The sequence below is a fragment of the Oncorhynchus mykiss genome, chromosome 22, assembly GCF_057628025.1.
Source record: "Oncorhynchus mykiss isolate SJ-2025 chromosome 22, ASM5762802v1, whole genome shotgun sequence".
Classification (NCBI taxonomy): Eukaryota; Metazoa; Chordata; class Actinopteri; order Salmoniformes; family Salmonidae; genus Oncorhynchus; species Oncorhynchus mykiss.
Genome location: NC_143043.1, coordinates 7,051,005 through 7,071,993, shown reverse-complemented (window position 1 = coordinate 7,071,993; position 20,989 = coordinate 7,051,005). Strand labels below are relative to the sequence as shown.

At 41.6% G+C, this 20,989-nt stretch overlaps 1 protein-coding gene across 4 annotated transcripts in view; it reads left to right on the top strand.

The window, feature by feature from the left end:
* Positions 1-20,989, top strand: part of LOC110501274 (melanophilin) — a 122,536-nt gene that overhangs the window by 79,955 nt on the left and 21,592 nt on the right. For all 4 annotated transcript variants that reach the window (XM_021578696.3, XM_090215239.1, XM_021578697.3 and 1 more), the window contains 2 exons: positions 15,378-15,461; positions 17,314-17,598. In XM_021578696.3, the coding sequence (XP_021434371.2) occupies positions 15,378-15,461; positions 17,314-17,598 (369 nt within the window). The remainder of the gene's footprint in view (positions 1-15,377; positions 15,462-17,313; positions 17,599-20,989) is intronic.

Here is a 20,989-nt window from a genome sequence, read left to right as displayed (position 1 = left end):
CAGAGGTCAAACGTTTTCTGTAAGTCTTCACAAGGTTTTCACACACTGTTGCTGGTATTTTGGCCCATTCCTCCATGCAGATCTCCTCTAGAGCAGTGATGTTTTGGGGCTGTTGCTGGGCAACATGGACTTTCAACCCTCCAAAGATTTTCTATGGGGTTGACATCTGGAGACTGGCTAGGCCACTCCAGGACCTTGAAATGCTTCTTACGAAGCCACTCCTTCGTTACCCGGGCGGTGTGTTTGGGATCATTGTCATGCTGAAAGACCCAGCCACATTTCATCTTCAATGCCCTTGCTGATGGAAGGAGGTTTTCACTCAAAATCTCACGATACATGGCCCCATTCATTCTTTCCTTTACACGGATCAGTCGTCCTGGTCCCTTTACAGAAAAACAGCCCCAAAGCATGATGTTTCCACCCCCATGCTTCACAGTAGGTATGGTGTTCTTTGGATGCAACTCAGCATTCTTTGTCCTCAAATCACGACGAGTTGAGTTTTTACCAAAAAGTTATATTTTGGTTTCATCTGACCATATGACATTCTCCCAATCTTCTTCTGGATCATCCAAATGCTCTCTAGCAAACTTCAGATGGGCCTGGACATGTACTGGCTTAAGCAGGGGGACACGTCTGGCACTGCAGGATTTGAGTCCCTGGCGGCGTAGTGTGCTACTGATGGTAGGCTTTGTTACTTTGGTCCCAGCTCTCTGCAGGTCATTCACTAGGTCCCCCCGTGTGGTTCTGGGATTTTTGCTCACCGTTCTTGTGATCATTTTGACCCCACAGGGTGAGATCTTGAGTGGAGCCCCAGATTGAGGGAGATTATCAGTGGTCTTGTATGTCTTCCATTTCCTAATAATTGCTCCCACAGTTGATTTCTCCAAACCAAGCTGCTTACCTAATGCAGATTCAGTCTTCCCAGCCTGATGCAGGTCTACCATTTTGTTTCTGGTGTCCTTTGACAGCTCTTTGGTCTTGGCCATAGTGGAGTTTGGAGTGTGACTGTTTGAGGTTGTGGACAGGTGTCCTTTATACTGATAACAAGTTCAAACAGGTGCCATTAATACAGGTAACGAGTGGAGGACAGAGGAGCCTCTTAAAGAAGAAGTTACAGGTCTGTGAGAGCCAGAAATCTTGCTTGTTTGTAGGTGACCAAATACTTATTTTCCACCATAATTTGCAAATAAATTCATTCAAAATCCTACAATGTGATTTTCTGGATTTTTTTTCTTCTCATTTTGTCTGTCATAGTTGAAGTGTACCTATGATGAAAATTACAGGCCTCTCTCATCTTTTTAAGTGGGAGAACGTGCACAATTGGTGGCTGACTAAATAGTTTTTTGCCCCACTGTATATCCACAGTAAAACGAGTCCTATATCGACATAACCTGAAAGGCCACTCGGCAAGGAAGAAGCCACTGCTACTAAACCTCCATAAAAAAGCCAGACTACAGTTTGCAACTGCACATGGGGACATAGATTGTACGTTTTGGAGAAATGTCGTCTGGTCTGAGAAAACAAAATTAGAACTGTTTGGCCATAATGACCATCGTTATGTTTGGAGGAAAGCTTGCAATTCGAAGAAGGCTTGCAATCTGAAGAACACCATCCCAACCGTGAAGCACGGGGATGGCAGCATCATGTTGTGGGGTGCTTTGCTGCAGGAGGGCTTGGTGCACTTCACAAAATAGTTGGCATCATGAGGAAGTAAAATTATGTGGATATATTGAAGCAACATCTCAAGACATCAGTCAGGAAGTTAAAGGTTGGTGGCAAATGGGTCTTCCAACTGGACAATGACCCCAAGCATACTTCCAATTAAGGACAACAAAGTCAAGGTATTGCAGTGGCCATCACAAAGTCCTGACCTCAATCCTATGGAAAATGTGTGGGCAGAACTGAAAAAGTGTGTGTGAGCAAGGAGGCCTACAAACCTGACTCATATACACCAGCTCTGTCAGGAAGAATGGGCCTAAATTCACCCAATTTATTGTGGGAAGCTTGTGGAAGGCTACCTGAAATGTTTTACCCAAATTATGCAATTTAAAGGCAATGCTACCAAATACTAATTGAGTGTATGTAAACGTCTGACCCACTGGGAATGTGATGAAAGAAATACAAGCTGAAGTAAATCATTCACTCTACTATTATTCTGACATTTCACATTCTTAAAATAAAGTGGTGATCCTAACTGACCTAAAACATTGAGTTTTTTACTTGGATTAAATGTGAGGAATCGTGAAACACTGAGTTTAAATGTATTTGGCTAAGGTGTATGTAAATGTCCTACTTCAACTGTACATGAACAAGGCAGTTAACCCACTGTTCCTAGGCCGTCATTGTAAATAAGAATTTGTTCTTAACTGACTTGCCTAGTTAAATAAATTAATATATATTAATATATATATATATATATATATATATATATAACTCAGCAAAAAAAGAAACGTCCTTTCACTGTCAACTGCATTTATTTTCAGCAAATTTAACATGTGTAAATATTTGTATGAGCATGACAAGATTCAACAACTGAGACAAACTGAACAATTTCCACAGACAAGTTACTCACAGAAATGGAATAATGTGTTCCCGATGACAGCTTTGCACACTCTTGGTATTCTCTCAACCAGCTTCACCTGGAATGCTTTTCCAACAGTCTTGAAGGAGTTCCCATATATACTGAGCACTTGTTGGCTGCTTTTCCTTCACTCTGCGTTCCAACTCAACCCAAACCATCTCAATTGGGTTGAGTTTGGGTGATTGTGGAGGCCAGGTCATCTGTTGCAGCACACCATTACTCTCCTTCTTGGTCAAATAGCCCTTATGCAGCCTGGAGGTGTGTTTTAGGTCATTGTCCTGTTGAAAAACAAATGATAGTGGGACTAAGTGCAAACCAGATGCGATGGCGTACCGCTGCAGAATGCCGTGGTAGCCTTGCTGGTTAAGTGTGACTTGAATTGTAAATAAATTACTGACAGTGTCACCAGCAAAGCACCCCCACAGCATCACACATCTTCCTCTATGCTTATCAGTGGGAACCACACATGCGGACATCATCCCTTCACCTACTCTGCGTCTCACATGACACGGCGGTTGGAACCAAAAATCTCAAATTTGGACTCATCAGTCCAAAGGACAGATTACCACAAGTCTAATGTCCATTGCTCGTGTTTCTTGGCCCAAGCAAATCTCTTCTTATTATTGGTGTCCTTTTAGTAGTGGTTTGTTTGCAGCAATTCGACCATGAAGGCCTGTTTCACTCAGTCTCCTCTGAACAGTTGATGTTGAGATGTGTCTGTTACTTGAACTCTGTGAATAATTTATTTGGACTGCAATCTTAGGTGCAGTTAACTCTATCGAACTTATCCTCTGCAGCAGAGCTAACTCTGGGTCTTCCTTTCCTGTGGCGGTCCTTATGAGAACCAGTTTTATCATAGCGCTTGATGGTTTTTGCAACTGCACTTGAAGAAACTTTCGAAGTTCTTGAAATGTTCCATATTGGCTGACCTTCATGTCTTAAAGTGGTGATGGACTGTCATTTCTCTTTGCTTGTTTGAGCTGTTCATGACATATAGACTTGGTCTTTTACCAAATAGGGCTATCTTCTGTATACCACCCCTACCTTGTCACAACACAACTGATTGGCTTAAACGCTTTAAGAAGGAAAGAAATTCCACAAATCAACTTAACAAGGCACACCTGTTAATTGAAATGCATTCCTCTTGACTACCTCATGAAGCTGGTTGAGAGAATGTGCAAAGCTTTCATCAAGGCAAAGGGTAGCTGCTTTTAAGAATCTAAAATTTGAATAATTTTTTGATTTGTTTCACATTTTTTGGGTTGCTACATGATTCCATATGTGTTATTTCATAGATGTGATGTCTTCACCATTCTTCTACAAAGTAGAAAGTAGTGAAAATAAAGAAAAACCCTGGAATGAGTAGCTGTGTCCAAACTTTAGACTGGCACTGTATGTCTCGTGTCGGGGCCGTTGAATTGTGACTCTACTTTGTCTCTGTACTGACATTTTGCCTGTTTGATTGCCGAGGCATAATTAGACTATTTGTATTCAATCATATTCCCAGTCACCTTGCCGTGGTTAAATGCAGTGGTTCACGCTTTCAATGCTGCCATCTATCTACGGTTTTTGGTCAGGTTTTAATCATCACAGTGTGAACAGCATCCCCTATACGCTGAAGTCACCGTGTCAGTGTATACGTTAATGTTATTCTCAGAGGCAACCCGGAACATGTCCCAGTCCTCGAGATCAAAACAGTCTTGACTAGCATTGAATAGACCTTAGCACGGGTACTTCCTGCCTATGGGAAGGGAGGGGCAAAATGTAGTCGTGATCTGATTTGCCGAAGGGAGGTCGGGGAAGGACCTTGCAGCCATCCCGGAACAGAGAGTAACAACGGTTGAGTGTTTTTGACGTGTGAGTACTGCAGGCAAAGTGTTGATAGAACTTTGGTACCGTTTTTCTCAGATTTGCTTTATCTTTAGCTATAAAAAATGCAGCCTCAGGATATGCAGGTCGGCTGAACAAAAGGACCTGAGTTTCTGTACGTTACCACAATCACACCATGGGAAGTTAATCATGAGACATACAACTCTGCCTTTCTTCTTCCCAGAGAGTTCATTATCCCTATCCGCACAATGTATTGAAAACCCTGCTGGCTGTATGGATGGGGACAGTATATCTGGAGAGAGCCATGATTCTGTGAAACAGAGCATGTTACTGTCACTGATGCCTCTCTGGAAGAAGATTCCTCGCCCTGAGCTCTTCAACTTTATTGTCCAGGGACTGAAAATAAGCGAGTAATATACTCGGATGCGGTAGAGGGTGTGCACGCCTCCTGAGTCAGACTAAAAGTCCACTCCGAATACTTATTCTCCGGCGGCGTCTGGGATAAGTTCAATCGCCTTGGAACGTACAAACAAAGGTTCCAATTTAGGAAAGTCGTATTCCTGGTCAAAATGCTGGTGAGTTACTGCCTCTTTGATATCCAAAAGTTATTTCAGGCTATATATAATAATACAAAACAAAATTCTGGGCTAATAACATGAGAAAGAACATTTAAAAATAATACTATAAAGTTGCTTAGGCGCTAAACAAGAAACAAGGCGGCCCTGTCTATCGGCCCATCTTCACATCTTTTTTTGTTGTTATATATATAGGATATAGTTTGATATATATAGTATATTTACCAGAAACAATGTGAAGAACAACATGTTAGGATATAGGTCAAGGACTAGATAAAGTGTATGTTTACCTGGAGATGTACCTTCTTTTAGGTTACTACTTCAACCACTTGTTTCCTACACCACCTTAATCACTCAGTTTAGCACATGGCCTGACGGGAATACTTAAAGAGATGCGTCGAACTAAAGCTTAAGAGGGTATGGATGAACCTGAATGGGCTTACTCAAGAAAAGAGCTCTCGAGCAAGTGTGAAAAACTTAAGGGGGTTTTCTAGTACTTGTCTACAAGGTGGAATAACACGTTTATCACATTTTAAATAAGAATGTTTCCCCCAACTGCAGTGTATGATATTTAATGTTTAAACTCTGAGTATGTACTTTTAGAAAATGTAAAAAAAAAACAGTCTTGGAAATGGTATATCAAATTCAAATGGGAAATCTAGTCACAAACGTCAATACAAAAAAAGGTCATCCGATGCAAAAACCTGACAAAAATGAATTAATATGAATGCTGTAAGTACAGAAATTGTTTTCTCAGAGATGAATATCCAACCAGTTAGTAAAAAATGTGTAGAATTTGCAGTTTGTGAGAGCAACTATGTGAGCTTAATTCAGTATTACAGACACTAAGTCCTGGGATCAACAATGCTCTTCTATATAGAAGAACCCCTTCTAATGACTCGTGTAGCTTGTGAGCGTCATAGAGCAAATCATGCATGTTTGTGAGAGTCTCAGCTTTTCATAGATAGCAGACATCTTTTTAAAAAAAGACCCGGACCGGAAACCTTTGGGATCCATACTTGTCTCACAAACACCTCTTTAGCTCAGCCCCTGTTAACCACACAGACTAATTGTACAATGGATGCAGAAGAAATAGTTTAATCCAATGATACAGAATTATATAGCTCAAACACAATGTTTTAAGGTGTTAGAATTCCAAAATGTGCCGGTGTCACGTGATCTGCAAAACGACATTGGAGGAGGCATCTCATGGTAGAGAAATGAACTTTCAAATCTCTGGCAACAGCTCTGGTGGACATTCCATCAGTCAGAATGCCAATTGCACGCTCCCTCAAAACTTGAGAAATCTATGGCATTGTGTTGTGTGACAAAACTGCACATTTTAAAGTGGTATTTTATTGTCCCCAGCACAAGATTCACCTGTGTAATGATCATGCTGTTTAATCAGCTTCTTGATATGCCACACCTGTCAGGAGGATGGATTATCTTGGCAAAGGAGAAATGCTCACTTAGAGGGATGGAAAGAGAACCTTTGGGAGAACCATTTAAGAGCTAGAGTTATGACAGCAGTGGGTGGAGTGGTGTTTCGCAGGCAGTTTGTACTGGCAGTTATACAGGACAGTTTGTGGCTGTTTCTCAGGAGCCTGGAGATGCAGTTACCTCCTTTTTGGAGGGAGCTGTTCATTCAGTGGATGGTCAATAGTGTGCATGTCCTTCACTAGGTGCACTACTGCCTGCTCTCGCATGCTCTGCAGTGATGGGAGCTGTGGCTGGACTGCTCTAACTCTGGAGATGATCCTCAAGGCCCTCCTCTGCACCCTGTCTAGTTGGGCTTACTGCTTTTTACTGCATCCAACTAACCACACTCCACTGTATTCCAGACAAGGCCTGACCAGTGTAGTATAGACTGTGACCAGATCTTCAGTGGGTAGGCCATTTCTGGCAAGAACAGGCGTTTTGAGTCCTTCCTCACTGACTGCTCCACGTGTGTCACAACTGAGGTTAGAGTCTGGATGAAAATCAAGATACTTAGTTGTTGTTACCACTGGTATTAAAAAATTAAGAGATAAGAGTCAATGTGCGGGGGGCACCGTTGTCGAGGTAATTGAGGTAATTATGTAGCTAACATCTAACACTCGACAATCTTACCTGTTTACATGATCATGCGTGATGGACGTGTCTCCCTGTCAGGATTGCCATACCACAGTTGCCCATAGTTAGAAGATGTAATCCAGAGACAAGTGTTTTATCCATCTCTTTAGCTATCATATTCTAATTCCACTGATTTCAAAACTTGATCCTCCAGAAAGTGGAGAGCAACACTTATGCAGCTCCACTACACAATACATCTTTTAAAAAACAGCGTTCGACAGGATTACCAACACAGACTGACGAGCTCAAATAGACAGAAGCCTTCTATATGGTAGACCAATCCTCTCTCGGCATGTCCAGCCCACTCGTTATCTCAGCCAATCATGGCTAGTGGGAAGGTTGCTAGCTTTTTCTGTTCACATGTTCGAGACGGCATTTCTGCCAAAAACCAAAAAAGTTTTTACGTTCAAACGGTTCTCCTGTGAAGTCGTGACTTGTGACATATGCCTAGTTTCCTGAATCTGGTTTAAAATGTTATGGGATCAAATCAAATCAAATGTATTTATATAGCCCTTCGTACATCAGCTGATATCTCAAAGTGCTGTACAGAAACCCAGCCTAAAACCCCAAACAGCAAGCAATGCAGGTGTAGAAGCACGGTGGCTAGGAAAAACTCCCTAGAAAGGCCAAAACCTAGGAAGAAACCTAGAGAGGAACCAGGCTATGTGGGGTGGCCAGTCCTCTTCTGGCTGTGCCGGGTGGAGATTATAACAAAACATGGTCAAGATGTTCAAATGTTCATAAATGACCAGCATGGTCGAATAATAAGGCAGAACAGTTGAAACTGGAGCAGCAGCACAGTCAGGTGGACTGGGGACAGCAAGGAGTCATCATGTCAGGTATTCCTGGGGCATGGTCCTAGGTCTCAGGTCCTCCGAGAGAGAGAAAGAAAGAGAGAATTAGAGAGAGCATATGTGGGATGGCCAGTCCTCTTCTGGCTGTGCCGGGTGGAGATTATAACAGAACATGGCCAAGATGTTCAAATGTTCATAAATGACCAGCATGGTCGAATAATATTAAGGCAGAACAGTTGAAACTGGAGCAGCAGCACAGCCAGGTGGACTGGGGACAGCAAGGAGTCATCATGTCAGGTAGTCCTGGGGCATGGTCCTAGGGCTCAGGTCCTCCGAGAGAGAGAAAGAGAGAAGGAGAGAATTAGAGATCGCACACCTAGATTCACACAGGACACCGAATGCATTTTCTCCATTTGCTTTTGATGGTAGGCCACTCTGGGTGGCCTACGTTATGATCAAATAGCCACAGTAGCCTACATTGCCACTGTTAAAACTGTAACTTAAAGTGGGTACAGCCTCAGTGTTCACAGTAAACACGCGCAGGAAGTTGCACAGAATTTTCGCAATGTTCAAGTTTGCGCTCAGAAGACATTAAATCTGCTCAGTGCACAAAAAAATGAGGGAAAATTGCATTGCTCTGCCAACTTTCAGACACAATTTGAAACCCATTCTGTTTTTATGTAGTTATGTAGTCAAAGTGACTCATTTGTTAGATAATTTTTCTGTTGAGCGACAACATCCAGGTTTGTCTTCAGGATACGTAACAAATTAGGGGCTCTTTTTTTCCAAGATTATAGTAGTTGCAGTATTGTTGTAGTCACTCATGACTTACTCTGAAGCTCTAGATATGTGTTCAAACAACACTTTTGTTGTACAGTTTCTGTCACTGACAAACAATGTAGGTGTTATAAGATTGGTGAAATCAGTTTGAAAGTTGCATAAGCAAATAGCACTTTGGGTGGCCATAGTGCTATTTGCAGTTCTGGAGAATGTTCAGGAGTCTCAGTTTCAGTCTGAATGAGCTTGTTTGGACATTATGTCAGAGGTCCGTTGGAGCACATTAGCACTTTTTGATACAGATTGAACCGCTCCTTTGAGTTTGCCAGTGATCGTATGGAAAAGACGCAAATGAAAATGAAAGTCCTGTATGATCGAATGGCCTGAAGTCGGATTTTTGTTGCCTGTTCTGGGACACGCTCACTTTTCAGGCTCTTACCCCATTGAGAGAACAGTTCCCTAAATTGCCGAAAGACTGTCGCATAGGAACAAGCATGTATTTTTGGTGGGGTGCTTCTCAAGAGGTCAAGAATTAAAGACACTCATACTGCTCTAGTAGTTCAAGAATTGCCTTCAAGAAAGAGTTGCTACCTACATTAATGAGCACAGTTCTCACAGATGAATTTGTGTTGACACATAAAACTACCTTCACAAGCAAGGCACCAAGTACTTATTATCCCTACACAAAAAACAATGCAGATAAGTCACCTCAAACTACAAGTTTTCAGCAGTCTTTTTCCCCAGTGCCCAAAGACAGGGATGGGCAGAAAACTGGTTCTTCGTATCATGATGTGGTAGTATTTAGTGCCACCTGGCCAGAACACCTTCAGGATATTATGGAGCCGGTTTGAACTATTTGCGTCTGCCAACTTGATAGTTAACCTGTCAAAGAGTAAAATACCAAGGTAAAGTGGTGGGCCAAGGAAAAGTTGACTAGTCATGGCAAAAGTGGAGGCCATCAATAACCTTCCTGTGCCAACTTCTCGCCAGGAACTGTGCCGATTCTTGGAGATGGCTGACTACTACCAGGCATTTTGAAAGAACTTTGCCCAGGCTGTTTCCCGCTTACGGATTTGACCAGTACCAAAGTCACTTTTCGTTGGAGCTCAGACTGTCAAGCTGTGTTTAAGAAGACAAAGGCCATTTTAGTCTCCGCACCGGTGCTTACTGCTCCAGATGGCCGTTCTCCATTTTCTTTGTACACATGCCAGTAATTAAGGAGAAGGTACTATGTTTCTACAGCAAGACAGTGAAATTGAGCACACTGTGGGGTACTTTTCAAAGAAGTTAACCTATCAAAAACACTACTCTACCATCGAGAAAGAAGCATTCGCTTTGATCCTGGCTTTTCAGTTCTTTGAGGTTTGTGTCGGATTCTACTCCGCAAGTTGTCTATACTGATCACAATCCTCTCATATTCCTGCAAAAGACTAGTTCCACAAAACGCTGACTCCTTTCACTGGCGTCTGATGTTGCAGGAGTTTTCCCTTGAAGTTCGGCTTGTAAGGACAACTTGTTCTTTCGAGGGTGGGCAGTCAATATGATTTTTGTGTTTTGCCAGTAAGTAGACCTGGTGCACATTTTGGTTTGGCTGCACGTTTTGCTGTATGGTAGATGTAAGTTTTGTTTTGGATTGGCTCGTCCGGGGGAAGAAGTATAATAGAAAAATAGAAAATGTTAAAAAAAGTTTTGTATTGGGTTTTCTTTCTGTTGGTTGTGAGAATTTCTTGTGTTGGGGTTTGCAGAACCACAACTTCTACAGCCTCAGGTTCCCTCGAAATCAGACCTTCTCCACCTGTATCTCCCTGAGAAATATATTTTTGTGTGATGTTACCGTACTGAATTTTATAGCTAGATTAATTTTTTGGAGTGGTCCTGGACTGAAAATGCTGCAACCACCTAGGTAGTTAGCATTATCTACAAAGAAAACGCACTATCATGTCAGCAATCTGCATATTTAGCTTTAGCTAGTTGAAATAAAGCATTATGCATCTTGTGGGGTTTATGCAGTGTAGCTACATGATGCTATCGTTGGATTCATTTGAATACAAAACAGTCAGAATACAGAAGATGTTAGCTAGCTAAGTATACTTGTTAGCTAGCTGAACATTAAACACACTAAGGTTAGCAACTAACGTAGCTAGCAGGCTAAAAACTGAACTGTGAGAACGTGGCCATTTTGGCATCACTCTTCCACCTTTCAAAATGCATAACAATGTTTTTCCGGTTTATGGATAGGTCATGAGCAGTCATTCTCGTTTCTTTTTCTCTTTTGGGGTCGAGTTGACTCAGATCCAAGAACAGAGAATGATGCTTGTTGGCTTCGTCTGCTCTGTTTGTGTCTGGTGGCTGTAACATAAGGTTGCAAGTGACTTTCACTTCCTCTCCAGCAGGGTCATTCGAGTGCCCAAGAACACTAAGGTAACCTGCCTAAATGACTACTGACACGTAGCACTCACGTCTGTAGCCAAGAAATGCTTTGAAAGGCTGGTCTTGGCTCACATCAACACCATTATCCCAGAAATCATAGACCCACTCCAATTTGCATACCACCTCAAAAGATCCACAGATGATGTAATCTCTTTTGCACTCCACACTGCCCTTTCCACCTCATCACTAAGCTAAGGACCCTGGGACTAAACACCTCTCTCTACAACTAGATCCTGGACTTCCTGACGGGCTACCCCCAGGTGGTAAGGGTAGGTAACAACACATCGGCCACACTGATCCTCAACACGGGGGCCATTCAGGGGTGCGTGCTCAGTCCCCTCCTGTACTTCTTGTTCACCCAGGCACGACTCCAACACCGTCATTAAGTTTGGCGATGACACAACAGTGGTAGTCTTGATCACCGACAACGATGAGACAGCCTATAGCGAGGAGGTCAGAGACCTGACCATGTGGTATAAGGACAACAACCTCTCCCTCAATGCGATCAAGACAAAGGAGATGATTGTGGACTACAAGAAAAGGAGGACCGAGCACGCCCCCATTCTCATCCATGGGGCTGTAGTGGAGCAGGTTGAGAGCTTCAAGTTCCACATCAGCAACAAACTAACATGGTCCATGCACACCAAGACAGTCGTGAATAGGGCACGACAAAACCTATTCCCCCTCAGGAGACTGAAGAGGCTTCTAAACAGCTTCTATCCATCCCCAAGCCATAAGACTGCTGAACATCTAATCAAATGGCTACCCAGACTATTTGCATTGCACCCCCCCTCTACGCTGCTGCTACTCTCTGTTATTATCTACGCATAGTCACTTTAATAACTCTACCTACTTGTACATATTACCTCAAATACTTCGACACCGGTGCCCCTGCATATTGACTGTGTACCGGTACCACCTGTATATAGCTACGCTATTGTTATTTACTGCTGCTCTTTAATTATTTGTTTGTTTGTTATTCTTTAAAACTGCATTGTTGGTTAAGGGCTTGTAAGTAAGCATTTCACTGTAAGGTCTACACCTTTTGTATTCTGCGCATGTGACAAATACAATTTGATTTGATTAGCGCAAAGACACACCTTGCCCAGAAGGTCAGCCCAAAGCAGCTCATGGCTGAACCACCCTTGTTTTCATTCAAAGTGAAAACACTGCACAATAAGTGGGGCGGCATAGGTTCACCCACGACATGCACATTTCATTTGGAAATGAGATGTTGGGAGAGCTACACCTCACATTAGCTGAGTTGCGAGCTACAGCTCTTTCACTTTACATAGCCAAACAAAGCCTGAATCTGGCGTTTACCCCTGTTTAGTTGGTCTATATTCATAGTTTGTTCTTTCTTACTCACTATCCTCAGTTCATGTGGGGTTTTCCTATAGTTTGTCTTTTCTAAAGCAAATCTAGTGGGCATCCATGGTGGGTGTCAAGGTGACTCCTTTGTTAGTTATTTTTTCTGTTGGGCGACAACATTTAGGTTTGTCTTTAGAGAACGTAACAGTTCTTACCGAGGCATTTGAAAAACTCCATGGTCTTTGTTGTTGAATCTGTGCTTGAAATTCACTATTTGACTGAGGGACCAAACAATTTTCTTTTCACTTTGACATTATGGAGTATTTTGTGTGGATCAATGACCAAAAATCAATGAAATCCTTTTAATTCCCACTTTTAATGCAACAAAATGTGACAGGTTCCAAGGGAGGTGAATACTTATGATAGGCACCGTACATGTACAATTATTGACATGGTCATGTTTATGTCTGTCAATCAAGCAAAAACACTCAACTAATTAGTTGGTCAGTTTATCATTGAATCAATCAATCAATGTCCTCTCCACAACATAAATATAGCTTATTTCACTACTTGTATCAAATTATTTATCGGAAGATAGGACACATAACACAACATGTCTTTTTAAATAAACATTTTATCAAATATGAATGTTTCCCGAAACGATCAGATCATCTATCACTGAGGAGGGGATAAGGCCAGAGAAAAGAACAAAACAAAAAGGCATTAAGACAGTCGTCTGTCGCAATATCAAAGAGCTTTATCTTCTCAATCCCAGCTGTACTCTCTCTCTCATTCCCACCTTAGAAAATATTGAGATATCCTGTGTCATGCTAAATGAGTCTCACATCTGGGCAACACTAGGGCAGTTAGGGAGATGTTGAGAAGAAGAGAGCAGCTCAGTCAAACACAGAGCAGACAGCAGAGCAACATGTGTTTGTCAGAGATCAAAAGAAGCCATGACATCAATCTATGCATCAGTCTCCAAACTCTTTTCGGCAGCCAATGGCAAGCCTTTCTCAGTGTCTATGTTAGCTCATCTGGCATATGATCTGTCTATTGTGTACTGCTAGACTAGGCATTCATCTTGTGTTTTCAAATCAAGAGCTGGATTCAATCAAACTGGTGCTGTAGATACTCTTGTGTATATTTAGTGTATGTGATCACTCCTTCAAATTAGTGGATTCGGCTATTTCAGCCACACCCGTTGCTGACAGCTGTATAAAATCAAGCACACAACCATGCAATCCATAGACATATATTGGCAGTAGAATGACCTTACTGAAGAGCTCAGTGACTTTCAACGTAGCACCGTCATAGGATGCCACCTTTCCAACAGGTCAGTTTGTCAAATTTCTGCCCTGCTGGAGCTGCCCCGTTCAACTGTATGTGCTGTTATTGTGAAGTGGAGCAACAACGGGACCCCAGAGTGCTGAAGCACGTAAGCACATACAAATCACCTGTCCTCCATTGCAACACTCACTACCGAGTTCCAAACTGCCTCTGGAAGCAACTTCAGCACAAGAACTGTTCGTCGGGAGCTTCTTGAAATGGGCTTCCATGGCCAAGCAACGCACACAAGTCTAACATCACCATGCGCAATGCCAAGTGTCGGCTGGAGTGGTGTAAAGATCGCCACCATGGACTCTGGAGCGATTCTCAGATGCATCTGGGTTTGGTGGATGCCAGGAGAACGCTACCTGCCCGAATGCATAGTGCCAACTGTAAAGTTTGTTGGAGGAGGTATAATGATCTGGGGCTGCTTTTCATGGTTCGGGCTAGACCCCTTAATTCCAGTGAAGGGAAATCTTAACTCTGCAGCATACAATGACATTCTAAATGATTGTGCTTCCAACTTTGTCAGGAGTATTTCCATCTGTAATAAAGCCCTTTTGTGGGCTTTATTACAGATGGATTTTCCTTATGGATGGATTTTCCTTATATGAACAGTAAAATCTTTGAATTTGTTGCATGTTGCTTTTCTATTTTTGTTCAGTATACATAAAATGCAGATAGCATTGTGGATCAAAATAGCACCCATTCATTAAAATTGAAAGGAATGCGGTTTTGGACCTCTCAATAATTGTGGAAGTGTTTTTCAGAATTTATTGGTTTGGTTGGGAACCCACTGCTTCAGATACAGTGCTTTCAGAACGTATTCATACCCCTAGATTAATCCCACATTTTGTTGTTTTACTGCTTGAATTAAATGTTTTATATTTTTTCTCACCCTTCTACACACAATAACCCATAATGACAAAGGGAAACAGGTTTTCGAAATGTTTGCTAAGTTATTGAAAATGAAATACAGAAATATCAAATTTACATAAGTATTCACACCCCTGAGTCAGTAAAGGTTAGAATCACCTTTGGCAGTGATTTACAGTTGTGAGTCTTTCTGGGTAAGTCTTTAAGAGCTTTGCACCCCTGGATTGTATAATAGTAGCACATTATTCTTAAAAACATTATTCAAGTTCTGTCAAATTGGTTGTTGATCATTGCTGGACAGTCATTTTCAAATCTTGCCATAGATTTTCAAGCTGATTTTAAGTCAAAAATTTAACTAGGCCTCTAAGGAACATTCAATGTCATCTTGGTAAGCAACTACAGTGTATATTGGACCTTGTGTTTTTAGCTTATTGTCCTGCTGAAAGGTGATTTTTGTCTCCCTGTGTCTGTTAGAAAGCAGACTGAACCAGCTTGTTCTGTAGGGTTTTGCCTGTGCTTAGCTCTATTACATTTATTTTTATCAACAACAAAAAACTCCCTTGCTGATGACAAGAATACCCATAACATGATGCAGCCACCACCATGCTTGAATGACCCAAAACCCATGGCTGAAGCTTGTGCTTTAATTTTATACACAGTTTTTACACTACAACACATACCATACAGTCACAATGGGTATTTTGTCTTCCTGTCTCTCCTTTCCTCCCTTTCCTTGTCTCTGTGTGTGTCTCTCTGCTGCAGATAACTGAGCTGAACAGACGCATGTCGGTCATTGAGAAACTACTGAACCGTCTGGAACAGAAAGTGACATCCCCCTATGACCAGGTAAAGGGCCTTACCCCTAGAGACTGTACAATGAACAGAATGTTTGGGACAGTGCTCTACACCAGTCGGTTCTAAAGCTCTATGTTTTTCACTTATTGGTATGCTCAAAAGCTCTTTTGTCTCATGAATGTTATACCTGAAAGCAGGTTCACTCTAACCCTTTGTTAATGAGAGAAGAGGAGCCATATACACAAAAATCTCATGATTAATGGTTTGTCACGCAAGTCTGAGATCATTTTTGCATCGACACTTCCGAGACCTCGTGTCCAAGCCGTCAGTTGCCAGGGGAAAACCAGCAGACCTTTGAAAATGTGTATTAAGTTAAATTCAAAACACTTCACTATAAACAAGGCAGGCTTTGAGCTTGATTGCTCATTCTTTTTTGCTTCCAAAACGAATCATGCTTTGCCTTTTTGTGGCTAATGCGCTATTACATTAATTATCGTTCAGTAAACATTTTTGTGAAAGCAGGATCTGCAAAGCATCTGTAAAGCATCTCCCGTACAAAGTCAAGAAAACATTTGGACGTTTGAAAAATGTTGGCTTCTGGTTACACAACTATAGAATATTATTCATCCCTATAAACATCTGTCAAGAATTGTTTGTAAAATAATACATCTGCAGTAGGCCTATGTTTATGTAGTTATTACAGTAGTCTATCTGTTCAGCAACCCTCTGATAAATTCAATTTTCCTTGACAAAAGAAAAGTAAAAAATATTTGCTATGATTTATTTAAGACTTTTATTTTGTAACTATTGTTATGGTAATAGTGTCTTCACCTTTAAAAGCAGGATTTTATTGTATTAATAAAGGGGGTTCATACAGTAAGTTTGTGTAGTCCATTGCTCTGTCAGACTGGATTACATGTAATTACTTTTGTGTCTCTGCTTCTTTTTCTATTATTATTGAATTATTTGCCATGCTCAACTCTAAACAAAAATATATAGATGCGTTTTTGACTGGTATAGCAAGTAACACAACTTCAAACAAGGCAACAGTAACCATGTCGTGCCCCACGAATGATGCAGAGCCCAGGGACTTTGTTTTGAGGGGGGGAAAAGCTAAAGGTAAAAAAAAATATAGAAATATAATCCATAGATGACAGTTCGCATTCAAGTCAGGACTTGCAGTCATTGCTAGTTTACCCATGAGTTTAACAGTCACATTGCGGGAGTAAGAGGTTCCAAAAGCCTTCTATGGCCACAGCGCAACAAGCTGTATATTTGGCACGCATGCTGCCCAAACTACTGCCTTTCCGACTAGACATACCAGTAACTCCCAAAATAAAATAAAATCACTTGAGTAAATGAGTGATACAAAGTATATGTTATGGTGTGGGGTGCATTTTCCTGGCATGGTTTAGGTCCACTTGTACAATCTATGCCAAGAATTTATCCCAAAATCTATCCCCAAATAAATTCAATTCAAAGGCGCATTGAAGCTGTTGTGGCAGGAGAGGGACCTACGTACCGAATTTCACGACTTTAGGTCAAACGGGGTGGGAGGCGTGACCTTTCAAAGTTAGCATTTTCAATCGCTTGTTATAGCGCCATCATCTGGCCAATCAGTGTAATTTTCTAAATGCCGGATCTCTATGTTACGACGCATCATTCACCCATGTGCCGTCAAAATTGGTCAGTGCTGTCTGAGATATCACGTGTGACGAACGTACTAATAGACGGAGACAGGTCCACGGATCCTCTGTCCCCTCATCCCCTCATCATGGGGGACAATAATGCTTTTTTTCCCATAACATAATAAACATTATGCCATTGTGTAATGAAATTAAACAAACAAAATAACCATATTTATAAGTGATGACTCATTTCTCCCCATTCTGTGTTTTCCTAGGGCCAGTCTTGTACTTCTCCCCTGCCCCAGTGGGAGGAGGTGGACCTGGAGGAACTGCAGCTGAGGCAGAAGCTGGACCAGCTGACGGGCAACATCAGTGACAAGGGTCTGTCCTCGGAGGAGGATGAACCCAAGAGGCCCCCATCTCCTAAGGAGAGCCCAGGGTGGGGGAGGCGCCTTAGGGGGGACGTGAGCCCATCCGGGTCCCTCTCCAGACCCTCCTCCAGACCGGGCATCATGATCAGCCCACCCATCGATGAACTGCAGGAGCCCTCTGAAGTACAGGTAGAGAAACGCAAGGGTGACCGACTGGGTTTGCCCTCAGTCATCTGTGGGTCACAATATTGTTAGCCCGTCGAGCTAAAGTTAAGGCAATAGCTCAGCGAGCTAACGCAAATCTTTAGGTCTCAAGCAAGGTTACTCATCATATTATTTCACCGAACCACCTCAATTGCATCCTATTACACACCTCCAATGCACTGAATCCTGACCTGAGATATTTGAGTCAATGGAAGATTTGCATGTAAGTTTACAAAAAAATTCATCACTAATACTCATATGCACAACATTACAAACATGCGCACACACATATATTGTAAACGAACATGCCTATTGTAGCAAACGCGTCACACTTGCGTTGTGTTATGGATATATAAACTTACTAGCAGAAATTCAACGTACAATTGTAAGGCAACCAGCTGCAATATTTTTAATTTTTTTGTGAAATCTTGTTGAGAACTCACAATTCTATTGCAGCTAATTGCCTTATAGTTAGTTGTACGTTGAACCAATACATACTTTTTTTGCAGTGTAGGTTTTGCCTTCACTTTTAATCTTTTAGCAATCTATTCTACCTTTTTTCACTGGATATCATTGGCTGGAGAATAGCTTTTTCAGCCACTTCACTGAAGTGCATGCTCAGCCATTATTCAAGTTGCTGAGCATCCCTGTTTACATGTTCCTTCTCAAACAGCTCGTTTCTAACAGATTTATTGAAAAATTGGCAGAACAGGGAACATATTTCCTTTAAGTGGTCTCTGCTGCAAATTCAAAACTGTTTCAATACAGATTTCAATCATGTTCTCTTGAAAAAGCGAACATGGGTTTTTCAACATATTTTGGACTTTTTTTTATTGAAACTCGTTATTATCACCTGACCATAAATGATATTAAAGCGTGATAAGGTGTTTATTCAAACATGTCATTTAACACCCAATGACACAAAACACCAACTTTTTAGAACAGATATTTGTGTGCACACACAATGTATCTATTCGTTAAGTTGTAAAGGCTCATGGGTGAACAAACATTAAGATGTGAAGCCATCTAATGGAAAGCAAAAACCATGCAACATCTGAAGTTAAAACCATTCAATGTTTTAGGGAAGCCACATCTATTCATTCAAAATGTGAAGCCAGAATGGTGGACATTTTGTGCTCAGATATTGAAGATTTTCATTACTGAACTTCTAAAGCATGTGTTACAGAAGTTCAGAACAGAACAGAAGTTCAAAGGTCAGGCGTTACTCTAATAGAGCTCTTTCTTTCTCATCAGCCCCTTTTTTGAAATGCGTCATCTGGGTTTGATTCAATAATAGCAACTTAATGAAAAGAAGGACATACAGTACATCTAGCCAAAATGATTTTGACTCTAAAACTGCAAAATCACAAGACGTACTGTATGTGTAACACACTATGCTGGATAGATACATTTTTCAGGATGAATGAAGTCTCTTTCATGTCTTAGAATTTGTCTTATCCACCTGTAGCCTTTGGTGAGCAAGTCTAATAGCGCAGTTTCTCTTAGCCAGTGAGTGAATAGAAAAATAATAATTAGGACATGGACATGTACAAACAGACCAGCTATGACTTCCATAAGGCATTCAGAAGCAAAACGACAGTACTGAGACAAAGAGGATTCGCAATCCAATGGCTCAGACATGAGACGCATGTGGCAGGGACTCCAGACAATCACAGATTATAAAGGGAAAGCCAGCCATGTCGCGGACACCAACTCCTCTCTCCCGGACAAGATAAACACCTTCTTTGCCCGCTTTGAGGAAAACAACAATGAACCGCCAACGTGGGCCCCTCCGTTCACGAGGACCTTGTGTGCCGGATCTCTGTGGCCGACGTGAGAAAGACATTTAACCTGTTGCGTCGACCAAACCCGGATCCGGGATTCTATTTACAGACCTAAGCTCATTACCATAACGCAACGTTAACTATTCATGAAAATCGCAAATGAAATGAAATAAATATGCCATCTCTCAAGCTTAACCTTTTGTAAACAACACTGTCATCTCAGATTTTCAAAATATGCTTCTCAACCATAGGAAAACAATCATTTGTGTAAAAGTGGCTAGCTAGCGTAGCATTTAGCGTTAGCATTAGCGTTAGCATCCAGCACGCAAGATTTCAACAAAAACATAAAAGCCTTCAAATAAAATCATTTACCTTTGAAGAACTTCGGATGTTTTCAATGAGGAGACTCTCAGTTAGATAGCAGATGCTCAGTTTTTCCAAAAAAGATTCTTTGTGTATTAGAAATAGCTCCGTTTTGTACATAACATTTGGTTACCAAAAAAAAAACGAAAATTCAGTCCTCAAAACGTGAACTTTTTTCCAAATTAACTCCATAATATCGACTGAAAACATGGCAAACGTTGTTTAGAATCAATCCTCAAGGTGTTTTTCACATATCTCTTCAATGATATATCGTTCGTGGAAGCATGGTTTCTCCCCTCAATCAAATGGAAAAGTACAAGCAGCTGGCGTTTGCGCACCGAATTCCACGCAGGACACCAGGCGGACACTTGGGAAATGTAGTCTCTTATGGTCAATCTTCCAATGATATGCCTACAAATACGTCACAATGCTGCAAACACCTTGGGGAAACGACAGAAAGTGTAGGCTCATTCCTTGCGCAATCACAGCCATATAAGGAGACAATGGAAAACAGAGCTTCAGAGATTCTGCTCATTTCCTGCTTGACGCATCATCTTGGTTTCGCCTGTAGAATGAGTTCTGGGGCACTTACAGACAAAATCTTTGCAGATTCTGAAACTTCAGAGTGTTTTCTTTCCAAACGGTCAATAATATGCATAGTCGAGCATCTTTTCGTGACAAAATATTGCGCTTAAAACGGGAACGTTTTTTATCCAAAAATGAAATAGCGCCCCTAGAGATCCAAGAGGTTAAGCGGTAACCCACTCAAGGCAGCCGGCCCAAACGGCATCCCAAGCCGCGTCCTCAGAGCATCTGCAGACTAGTTGGCTGGAGTGTTAACGGACATATTCAAGCTCTCCATATCTAAGTCTGTTGCCCCCAATTCTTAAAAATGTCCACCATTGTTCCTGTACCCAAGAAAGTGAAGGTAACTTAAATAAATGACTATCGGTCCGTAGCACTCACTTCTGTCATCAAGGTAAAAAAATATATGTTGTTCTGCCCCTGAACAAAGCAGTTAACCCACTGTTCTTAGGCCGTCAATGAAAATAAGAATTTGTTCTTAACTGACTTGCCTAGTGAAAAAAAGGTTAAATAAATAAATAAAATGAAGTGTGTTGAGATGCTAGTTAAGGATCATATTACCTCCACCTTACCCGACACCCTAGACCCACTACAATTTGCATACCGCCTCAACAGATTCACGGACGACGCAATTGCCATTGCAC